Here is an 11,771-nt window from a genome sequence, read left to right as displayed (position 1 = left end):
AAAATGGCAGAATTAGCAATTTTTGTTGATGACGGAGGGCTTTATCGTCCACACGGCCGGATATTCTAGATGCCCGCCGCTGCCTATAAAGTCCTAAATTTCTCCCCAAATTTGGTTCCGGCTGCGACCGCTCGAAGTCTTTACCCCGTCTCTTTGCACACGTTCATGTCCATCTCCCCCACCGACGACGCCCATCGATCTGCTTCTCCGTCGCGCGTGCCCCCCGAAAACCCTACCTCCTCCGACAATGGCTTCCCTCCCGACCCTCGCCGCCGCCCTCCCCGGATCGAAACGGAGGGCTTCTCCGCCGATAATCGCGGGGGGTCGGCCCGGATCTCCGCCCCGGACGCGTCCAACGGCGCTCCTGTCGAGAGCTCCGGTGGGTTCTCGCCCGATCTCGATTTTTTTGGTTATGAATTTTTGGTCTAGGGTTTTCGTTCTGTCTTTGATTTCTCGTGACTTTAGACCCTAGGGTTTGATTGGAAATCATGCTCGTTTGCTGGGGAGTTGCTTTTTTTCCCCCTCTTGGTTTGGGGTGTCCGTGGAAGGCGTTTCTGTTCCTTATGCGACTTGTTGAGTAATTTGGGATAGATGTTATGGCAACAAGAAAGCTTGTTGAGAATTAGAACGAAGATAATAATTCCACGGGGCGCCCTTTTTTTTGTTAGTAATATGGCTTTTCTGTGATTTATGCCTGTTGAGGCGTTTCGTTACATTTTAATTCATGTTTGCTGCATTTCTTTTTTTTTTTTCAAATTATATATATATATATATATATATATATATATATATATATATATATATTATGCTCTCTCTTGTGAGTATAAGTTCTGTGTCATAATCGGTCTGAATTTATTTTCATTTTCAAAATCTCCCTTCTTCCATATCTACAGATTGAATATTATCTTGCGATTCATATTTTGCAGAATCAGCGGTTTCAGCATTTGGAGATTCCTGTGATACATCCAATAAGGTAAGAAGAATTTACCTTGGAATTTATATTCAACTTCTGTTTCACTTCATTGCTTAAGTTGTCTACAGTATAGGCAGTGAAAGAAATGCAGGTGTTATGTCTATCATATAAGATGACTTATTGTCATAAGTACTTCATTCGTTACCCTATTAACTAATTAAACTGAGATCATTGTTCACCATTAATTGTTTTCTGTTGTTCTATTTTGATAAACTATATATCTCATTAGAGACACCTATGCATGTTTATGGATTTAAAAATATGATTTTGGGAGGAATGAAGCGAAGGCACATTTTTTGCTCCATGTTTGACCTATGCACGCAGATATGGTGCACTGAATTTAATAACAGAAAAATTCCTAAGATGCAAAATAACCTGAACAATCAAAAGGAAATCTACTTCATACATATATATTGATACATAAATGTCTGTGAATAAGCAAGCATGCTTGTTTCTCTGTGTGTGCATATGCATGTAAGTTTGCAAGCGTAAGTGTGCGATATGCTATTAACTACATGAACTTGATGAAAATAGAATTCTTCTTATAATATGAAAATCTATATGACATCATTGTTGTGATTGCTACCTGGATATACATATGTCAGTTCTTTTGTTTCTCTATAATATGTTTTCTTAGGGAAGTTGGAAAAAAGGAGATTAGAGTGAAAAGGAAGTCTATAGTTATAGCTCTTTTTTCTGGAAAGGGAATTGGGGATTAGAAAATAAAAATTAAGAGTTGGGGCCATTCGGAGAGTACTGAGGATTGTTAAACTTGTGATTAAGGTGAATGAAGAAGAAGGATGGTTGAGTTATTGGATTGCTGGGGTTTACGGTGGATGAAAAGCAGCTGGAGTTGTCTTAAAAATAAATGATCAGATGTATGAACATTCTAGAGATGAAGTTGAAAGATATGATTATTTCAAATGTGGAGACTAAGAGGGCATTGTTTTCAAAGGATATGGGACTAAAGGGTCAATAGTTGTGCAGAAACTACTGCAGGATAAAGTTAATAGGATGTCGAAGACAGGTCGAGCAACCCTATTTTTAATATAATGGTTGTGGTCTTGGAACATAGGGCCTCTCCTTATCACCATAAAGACTTTATTGGATTTAGACTTAGGTGACTACATAGAATCCAGAGCTTCCTTCTATAATGATCAAAACTCTCTGGGATCTAGACTTAGGGGATTTAACTCCCTACCCACCACAGTCTGGATAATGCCTTTCAAGTTGTGACCTCTAACAAGAATCACATACAAGTTTTGCTATGCTGGTTATCAAATACTATGTGTTTTACAATCCATCCACATTATGTTTTGGAGTGTAATTACATGCATATTTTGAGCTTAAATGATTTTCATCACATCCTCATCTAGAGGTGCAAATCAGCCAAGCCCACCAAGTACCAAGCTGCTCAGTTCGGCTTGGTATATTTAAAGAGCTGCTGGAGTCTAGCTTGAGCTCAAGCGAGCTTCAGATAAAGTGCTCAAGCTCAGGTAGCTTTGACTCGAGCTTTAGTCGAACCAAGCTAATCTTTCCCACTGTTTTTGAATGGTGTTTTCAGGCTTGATTCGTTTGTGAAGCCGAGCCGGCTTATTTTTAACTGAGCTGAGCTTGAATGAGTAGATATAGAGCCATGCGTGAGCTGCTCATGAGCAGCTTGGTTTGTGTGCAGCCCTATCTTTGGCCATCTGAAAATGCCACCAAGCAAAACGCCAACCAGTTTCCTGTCCTGTAGAGTAATCTAGTTCTACATAGCCTTTTCAAATGAACTTCCTGCTCTGATCCTTCCAAATGTCATCCTTTGCTACCTTATTGAGGATTGTTTACTTTTTCACAATAATTGCGTTACCTAAAGTGACAACTACATTGTTGAAGTAACCAGCATGCAACACCCATTGATGTTTCAACTTTTCTCCATTGCACTAGCACCTGCTTTTTATCAAATCTAGTTCTCCCATTTCAGACAATTCTAACAAGCTTACTATTAATCTCTTTTTTTCTTCCCAATGCCATGTGGAAAAGGATTTTCTTTTTTTTTTAAATTTGCAATTCGATGTTATACCTATTGATCATGAAAAAGACAATTGGGATATCTGTCGACTCAAACTCTTGACATCTTATATTTGTTATAAACAAACAACTTATGTAAATTGTTTGATGGTAATCTCATTACAATATTACCCTCCTTTCTTTCGGGCCATTTCTTTCTTTCTTTATGCTTCTTTCAAGAATCCGTAGTTATGGTATATCCTTTGTTGCTTGAATTAAGGATGGAATAATTCTAATTCCCCTTAACCCTACTGAATAGTTAAGGATAAATTTGAAGACTTTGTTATGGATGAAGTGAAAAAGCCAGATTATTAGCAGCAGCTACTATCAGTTTTCATGCTTTGTTTGGTCCTGAGAGTTGAATTTTGGAATAGTGCGTCGCTTGTTTCTTGCTTTCTGTACAAGCTACTGAATTTTGGAATGTTGTTTCAGGTGATTGGATTTAGAGTGCTGGATACGAAAGAAGGTTCATGTGGTCAAAATGGTGGCACCATTTTGGAATGCCCGCCAGCTGGTAGAGAAGGGGCAACTTCTCAATTTAGGTCTGATCAATTTGGACCTGCTCCAATCAGTGGGAAGTCATCTGGTTCTGATCATCTGGTTGCAGGTATTGTTGGTATGCAAGGTAGTTCTGCCCATTCAGCTGCAAGAAGAAACCAGGTGGTGAATGCTAATCATTTGCTAAATTTCTACTATGATCCAATTTCCCGCCCGCAGCCTCGACTTCCTCCTCCAAGAAGGCAACAAAAGATAAAACCTTACAACAAAGACTTGTTTCTTCAAGCAAATTACAAATTTGTTGTGTTAGATATAGGATGTTGTGAAGTTGAATTGATGGACCCAGATAAAATGCTTCGTTGGGAAGATGTCATTTGTGTAAGATTCTCCACCCCCATACCAGTACAATGCCCGATTTGCTTGGAAAGTCCCCTTTGCCCACAAATAACATCATGTGGCCATATATATTGTTTTCCCTGCATTCTGCGCTATTTGCTGATGGGAGAGGAGGATCACAAAGGTGAATGCTGGAAAAAATGTCCCTTATGCTTTATGATGATATCCACAAAAGATTTGTATACAATCCTTGTTGAAAATGTGAAACAGTTTCAAGTTGGTGATCATGCTAGTTTTACACTTTTAACTCGGCCAAAAGATTCACTAGTTCCCACACTGAAAAATCAGCAAGTAGAAGGTCCTATGCCATGCAGCAGCAATGGCATCTGTGACTCGTTTTCTAAGTTTGTTTTGACTTCGGATGTGGAGTTGTCTGTGCGGGAAGCAAAATCAGATCTCAATAATTGGCTACATAAAGCAGATTGTGGTCTTGTTGATGACTTGGAAATCCTCCCTTATGTCTGTGCAGCTTTGGAACAACTAGAGGACAGAATGAAAAATTGGATGGAGCGTATAACTTATAGCGTCAGTCCTTCACTAAGGAACTCTGCCTCTCCTGCCAATAATCTGAAGATTAGACATAATAAGACACAGCCTCAAGCATTTAATACAACTACAAGTTCTGATATTGCCAAGTCAGATGCATGGGAATCAGCAGATAGAAGTACCACTCTAAAACATGAGATAACCGACTCATCTGGAAAATTAGGTGCTGATAGTTCTCCAGCCCTACTTGCTGCTGTACCTGAAGCATTTGAAAATTCTGAGAAAGTGATGCTATCATATACTGAAGGGAAAGTTTTACATCAAACTTCGAGTAGCTGCAAGGATGCAAAGCAAAAGGAGTCGTACACTTTCTATCAGGTGATTAAGATTCGACTTGACAGTTACTTCTATAGGATTATATCATTTTTTAAGTCGTCTTCGACGTGAAGTGATGATATTTCGGAACCGCCAGATAAATTAGTACTATGGCTGCACCATCGTATCCTGTTGTGATTTCCATGTGCATAGGTACATTATGAGTTTGAGTTTGAATTTGATATCCATGTTGGCACAGGCAATTGATGGTCAACACCTAATTTTGCATCCATTAAACATGAAGTGTCTTTTGCACCACTATGGAAACTACAATATGCTTCCGCCAAGGTACATTGACTCGTGTTCTTTCTAAATTCTGGCTACTATAGAAACTTATCTTTTCAGGATGTTGTTGAGCTCTTTTTCTGTTGTTGTCATATAATTGAATCTTAAGGCGTGCTTCTATATAGTTGATAGATCAAGAGAAAGATCTATAATTTCTGTGCCCAAACTCTGTTGAGAGGAACTAGTTACACCAGATATTGTTTTGCTTACCTAAAGGAATGCAATTTTTTGTGATTTGGCCTGCAAGTGTAAAAATTATTATGAAGCTCAACTGATGATACCTGAACTCGCTAGCTGGCCAAGCCAGCTCAGTTCATATGGCATCTTACATAAAGTTGAACTTAACAACAACAAGATAGATAGATGTAGATGTTCATACCCCTTGTTTTATTGAAGTAGGATATGATTGCAAATTTATGAATGATTTAGTGGAGGTATGACTTTGTTGATGCCCCTTATTCTAATTTTGCACCACAATCTTAATTAAGATTGGTTTTATTCTGTAATTATTTTAGACTAATCATTCTATATCATATGTCATTTCTCTTTGTCGAACTAAAGTTAGTAATGTCTTGCTATTATTTAAACATACAGGTATTCTGCAAGCTGCTTTTCTTATGCACTATTATTAGATAAATGTGCAGGACTTCTGGTCATAGATGTAGATGGATTGTGTACATCTGGAATACATCTCGACTGAGTTGAAAAGCTAAATCACTTAAACCATGACATTATTGCAGTGCCCCTTTTTCTTTCAGTTCGATGAAGATGAGTTTTATTAATTTATCTATATTTAAATCAGCAGTTAAATATGAATGTTTTTCTTGTTTCACCTTCTTTTTGAGTTTCAACAATTTCACTTTGCATCTTTTGTTGTCCAGTCTTCTTGTCATCCTATTGGAGATTCTCATCGTTATTAATTCTTGACACCATGCTAAGGAAGAAATATATGCTAGATTCGGCAGCTATTCTATCACTTTGGTGCAAATTATTCACGAGTTTTTCGAAGCATTTTAGCTTTTATTGTGAATAATTTGAATATAATGCACCACAAATTTTAAAAATTGTAGTGATTTGGGAATGGAGATGTCAGTTCTAGGAGTTGGTGTTGTGATAGCAGTAATGCTTTTATGATTAGAGGAACAAAAAGAAATGGCACAGATGTGTTCAAATTTAAAAAATGTTTTGTGAGAACCAATAGCTCTTGTGGTTGCTATTGTGGTTTTTTGTCATTGAGTTATTAAGTCTTCATACAGCAGCTATCATTGTTTATCTTCACTAATCTAAGGAATATAAATACAAGTGCAGAATCAGTGGAAAAATTTTAGAGCTGGAGACAGTTACACAGACGGAAGCCATGAGAAGGCGCTACCGTTACTTGAGTCACTTCTCTTTAACAACAACATTCCAGGTACTTCAGTCTATCAGTAAGAAATTGCAAATTAAATTTTGTGATACTTGTCTTACAAATCCTTGCTAAATACAGCTCTGTGAAATTGATCTGAGTGACATCCTGCCTCCCAGATCTTTAGCACCATTCATGGATGAATTAAAGAAGCGTGAAAAACAGAGGAAGCGACTTGCTAGGAAGGTAGAAGTATCTGCTACTTTGAAAATATTGGTTGTGATTTGGAAACAACAGTTCATCTTGATTGGACTCATTTTTCCTACATAATGATGCAACACAATGCATTTTCCTTCTTTTCTATTTGATGACTTTCTTCTAGTTAATAATCTAATGGGAATTCAAGCTCAGGATGAACTATTTGAAGCTTGAAATATTAAATCTCCAACTTTTACCTTCCTTCTTAATGTAATTCCTACAGTTTTGTCATGTTCATAGCATTGAGGGAAATATTATGGATGCGTCACTTTATTTTACTAACACAAGAGATTTGAGGTTTTGGTATAAGTATTGGAAAACAACCCCACTTTATGATACTTGCTGGCTTTCCAAATCCTATCTCATGATTTCAATCTATAGTGGCTTAAGTTGCGCTCTCTCTTGATCCTTCCATTCCACGGGCACAAGTGTGCAAACATTGAGAGACATAATTTACTAGGTTGAGTTGGACCTGGTTTCAAAATTTAAAAATTCTGATCTAAACTTTGTCAACCTTCAATGAGCCTGAATTGGGTCAGTCTGACCGGGCTCCATGGAGGGTATGCTGTGTTAGGTCAGGTGGCCCAACCTGATCCCATCTCAATCATCGGCGACGAAATGAGAAAGTGGTGCTCTGGAGTTCCAGAAGTTGAAGCACCTAGTCATCTACCACGGCTTGTACGAGATAACTTTTTCTATGAAAGAATAGTAGTCCTTTTGGCCATGTTTTCTTTTAGAGCTCATTTCTAAATTTGCTTTTAGAAAAGCACTTAATACATAAGTTATATAATTATAAAATGTTGAGGTTAAAGTTTTAAATTTGGGTGTCTGTGCCAAAAAATTTAAATCTGGAGGAGGCAATAATGGATTTCCACTATGCATCAATGAGCATCAAGAAACATGAATGCCAGCTAGAAGTGGTATTTTGAAGTGGATGAGGCACTCCCATTAGAAAATACAATTATTAAGGTTCTTCAAAGTTTTTTTTCCTTCTCCTTTGCTCATATTAGTCCTTATGAAGTATATTCCATTCATAGGGAAAATTTTGATGAAATAATATGCTGATAAATTCATTTCTAGAGCGGGCATAGGAGTTTTACATGGCAACTAAACTTTTTTGCTCGTTCTGTGCAACATTTGTATTCTTAAAGATTATCATCTGTTAACAATAATTGTAGTTTCATTTTAGGTCTCAAAGGTTGCCTACTTCCATATTGGTTATGCATTTTTGTAAGACAGATAGTATCAAAACATCTGGTAATGATTATTCTGTTAAATATACCCGTTATGATTTAGCATCAATGCTTACGCCATTTGACTGCTTAAACTGAACACATAATACAAGATTTCTTATAAAATGAAAAAATTGGAGGTTATTTCAGTTTCGTATGATCGATCATATAAAACAGCTTGTTACTTTGATGGTTGTTATGTGATCTATGGAACTCACATGTTGGAGCTATATCACTGATAAGTTCCAATTTGATAGTGGTGCTGTATTAATATTCATCAAACAAAACATTTATGTTCTTCATCATGAACATGAAAGGTCTTTGCATGCTGCTCATTTATCTTTGCATTGTCAAGGCACATTCTAGGGTAAAAGTTCATCCATCATTACATGATTCAAGAGTCTGGGTTATTGATCTAGAGTTTAAACCAGTCCTCTAATGGCCAATCTATGATACATGTAAGGTCTGAATTTTCTGATCAGATCTGAAAACATACATGATAATGTGCAGACAATCTGCATGTCAGGAATGTGAAGATGCATCAGAGGCAAGAAGCAAGCCTGGGGCCAACAAATTGCCAAAAGAACTGAAAAGAAACAAATTAAGCTGAAGAAGAAAGGAAATTCTGGAAATTTTATTTAATCACTGCCAAACTGAACTTAGTTACAGCAAATTCCCCTCTTTTATAATTATAATCTGCCGTGGTATTCCCAAAGTAGATATCTTAGAGGAACAAGGACTCTTCCCTACACTTTTCTAGCAAAAAGAATTCAAAAAAGCTTTCCTAAGATACTAAAATTCGTTGCTTTACAAGACCCTACTTAAAAGACCATGCAAATCTTTTCACATCACAATCCTAGTAAGTCAACCGAAGATAAGACATTTAGATGACATTCCTACTCGACATAGGACTTAAAAACTCATTACAAAATAAGCCCAAAATTTGGTATAAAAATCCTTGGAAAATAGAAAATTCAGACTTTTATTCCTAAAGATTCAAAGACAAGACTCTTACTAACTGAAAGTCAGAAAAAAAATGAAGACTTGATCTTCAAATTTCTTTCGCCAAATTGCCTGCACTTAGCCATGAATATTTTATTATCAGCTTTGACATTTAGATGACATTCCTACTCGACATAGGACTTAAAAACTCATTACAAAATAAGCCCAAAATTTGGTATAAAAATCCTTGGAAAATAGAAAATTCAGACTTTTATTCCTAAAGATTCAAAGACAAGACTCTTACTAACTGAAAGTCAGAAAAAAAATGAAGACTTGATCTTCAAATTTCTTTCGCCAAATTGCCTGCACTTAGCCATGAATATTTTATTATCAGCTTTGACTATGTAAAAAATTGTTTAGGATGTTAATGAGGATCAGTCCAACTACTTTATGTTCTAGTTCAATGAACTTTTATGGCAGAAACAATGCAACCAGGGGCTCTTGGGCCAATCTTTTGTCTCAAGTGAAATTGGCATTCCTTGCTCAAATCTGAAGCACATTTCTAAGAGTCTCTTTAGTTTTATTTATTGTATTTCACATGTTTCTTTTTATTCTTATCTTCTAGGAGCAAGAAGATAGAGTGAGGGCTGAAGCTGCTGCCCAGCATGCAAGTCTGATAACACATGATCAGGGACAGTATTCTCCGAAGGATGTCACATTCTCCTCAGATGACTTTGAAGGTAAAATACTTTTTACTTTTACATAGCCTTTCGAATCAATTCGCAATCTCATTTGTTATAGATAAGTTACTTTCTAATGCATGTTTATGAGGTATCAGCACATATATTTCTGAATGCAAGTTTCTGCCATACTTCTGAAGTTTAACATGTTTCGGATATAAAATTACTTCTTGCTGTAATATTGTTCTGGAAGCAAATGAGAAAACAGCATTTGCATCCATTAATTCCTCAGAAGGGCTTGGTCTCTGATTTTGAGATCTGTTTCTAATTAACATACATTATATCTTTAGCATTAGGAAGCTGCAGTGTACAATCCAGTAGTCCTCCGGTCACCGGTGAAAGGAAACTCTTCTCAGATGTGGCACGCCTTGGTTTTGCTGCTGCACATGATTCACCTTCTTTGAGAACTGAAGAACGGACTGATTCGTCAGGAAAGATGGAAAGGATGCATGAATCTTCCAGTATTCAAGGTATGCTTGGTTACTACAGAAATTTTGTAGAATGATATCAGGAGATACTAGTGCTTTTAGTCTTCAATTTGTTAATCCCTCGTTCTTCGAGGTGGCTTGTCAGTGTAATCTGAGATTTCTGGTGTGAACTATCCAGCAATGTGTCCAGTCAAATGGGAAATTATGATTCAAGAGGGGTACAAATGCGCTGGGTCAGGGTCTGCAATTACCTGTTAGAACTAGCTTTGACCAGCCTTGTCTGGCATCCGTATCAAAACCCATGGCATTTCAAAATTACCTGCTAACTGCATCCTTTCGGGTGGTCATAGCCATAATCTACATCTACATGTTCGAAGACATTTCAGGCAATTAGTTAGGTTGGTTGGGAACACCGGAGGATGTTCAACTCAAAACTTCTATCCAATGGTTCTTCTGAAAATTTGTAGGTCAGCATTTTCGGTGCAGAGATGCATACATTCAGGAAGTGATTTAGCATTTCTCACCCGAGGGCTCTGTTAAAGTGTTTGATGATTGGCTGTAGCATGTAGTCATCTGTTTATGTTGGAAATCAACATCTGATCACTAAAAGATTCTTATGCTGCTAATAAAGCTAAATTTCATATTCTGTAAAAAGCAAAATTTAAAGCTGTTTTAGTAGTATATTCATAAGAGACTCCTCCAATTTATCACCAGCAGTTTTTTCTTATGTCCTTATCAACACAGGTCCTCGGACTGCTGCGACATTGTCATTTGCCAACATCATATCCTCTGCCAGAGTCATCGAGAGCCCTGAGGCTCAGAAGACGAATGGATTTGGAAAGAAAGGGAAGAAACCAACCAAAGTACTATTGTCTAATGCTGGTGGCCGCCGTTACTGATTAGTTAGTAGATGCAAAGCTCGTGTTGTATATTTCTAAATATTGAGGTGGTTGTGCGGTACATGTAAAGTTACCCACTGAAGATTGCGGTTCATGATAAGAAATGTATTGTGATGTTGTTTTCTAAAATTACTAGTTGGGGGGTCTGATCTGCATCCCTGAAGTTGGTTGTTACCCCTCTTGTTATGGGCAGGTTCTAGTTCACCGGGCAGGAATGGATGAGTTGGCGACTTCTAAAGCTTATGGTGCTTGGGTGTGCTGCTATAAATGTCATGATACAGCGGAGATGGTCTGTTTCAACTAGGATATGGATCTCAACTGTTCGTGTGCTAAACATGCATTTTATAATGGTACTTTACTCAATGATTAATAAAAATTTCTCAGATACTCAACAGGCCTGTTACTGCTTTGATGATTTTTGGAACAATCCTCCAACAACTATTTTTGCCGCTTAAAACTTATAAATTCTGCAAATTGTACAGAAGCTTCTTTGCTCTTTTACAAGACATTGGTCGTAGTAAATATATATTTTCTCTTTAGCTTTGTATTATTATTACAGATTAAGATATGCCATTTTGGTATTGGATTTTCTTGTTTGATGTATAGGAGAGATGGCACACATCTGACTATTGATGAGTTTTGAATGGATAAATGAGAAGATTGTTAGCTAGGAATTATAATTGATACATGACTCTCAATGTCTGATGCTTGGTAAATTGGCCTACAATCCTAGGTTGCATCTTGGGTTCAAAATTTTCTTGATGTTTCTCCTGAAAAGATAGTATTTTAGTATTATTCTCGAAAAAAAATGATAATGTATACTTCTTGTTCAAATTTCGATTATCAACTGCTTTTTCTATTT

General features: G+C 37.0%; 1 protein-coding gene across 4 annotated transcripts; it reads left to right on the top strand.

Moving 5' to 3' along the window:
* Positions 1-98: 98 nt before the first annotated feature.
* Positions 99-11,301, top strand: LOC103708052 (RING/U-box superfamily protein). 4 transcript variants are annotated; one of them, XR_005514759.2, is made up of 10 exons: positions 100-379; positions 927-973; positions 3,458-4,783; positions 4,980-5,068; positions 6,374-6,476; positions 6,552-6,656; positions 9,468-9,582; positions 9,873-10,052; positions 10,755-11,014; positions 11,103-11,301. XR_005514759.2 is itself a non-coding variant. In XM_088719471.1 (10 exons), exons 1-10 carry the CDS (start codon positions 166-168, stop codon positions 10,907-10,909), a joined length of 2,241 nt encoding a protein of 746 aa, XP_088575597.1. In that variant the 5' UTR covers positions 100-165; the 3' UTR covers positions 10,910-11,301. The 4 variants fall into 4 exon arrangements, 2 of the variants coding, with proteins under 2 accessions (XP_088575597.1, XP_008791034.2); XM_088719471.1 differs by having other exon boundaries at positions 3,458-3,539; positions 3,633-4,783; positions 10,755-11,301; XR_015976949.1 differs by having other exon boundaries at positions 99-379; positions 6,590-6,656; positions 10,755-11,301.
* The last annotated feature ends 470 nt before the right edge of the window (positions 11,302-11,771 follow it).

Source organism: Phoenix dactylifera, chromosome 4 (genome assembly GCF_051530095.1).
Source record: "Phoenix dactylifera cultivar Ajwa chromosome 4, Ajwa_hap1_PhDact_Kaust_v1.1, whole genome shotgun sequence".
Taxonomy (NCBI): domain Eukaryota; kingdom Viridiplantae; phylum Streptophyta; class Magnoliopsida; order Arecales; family Arecaceae; genus Phoenix; species Phoenix dactylifera.
The sequence above is the reverse complement of the archived record's forward strand: the minus strand, read 5'-3'. Positions and strand labels throughout refer to the sequence as shown.

Excerpts from the sequence above, each read along its gene's own strand:
- LOC103708052 (XM_008792812.4), top strand. The coding sequence starts at position 166 with ATGTCCATCTCCCCCACCGACGACGCCCATCGATCTGCTTCTCCGTCG. Across the intron at positions 380-926 it reads CGCTCCTGTCGAGAGCTCCG|AATCAGCGGTTTCAGCATTT; the intron begins GTGGGTTCTCGC and ends CATATTTTGCAG. Across the intron at positions 974-3,457 it reads CCTGTGATACATCCAATAAG|GTGATTGGATTTAGAGTGCT; the intron begins GTAAGAAGAATT and ends ATGTTGTTTCAG.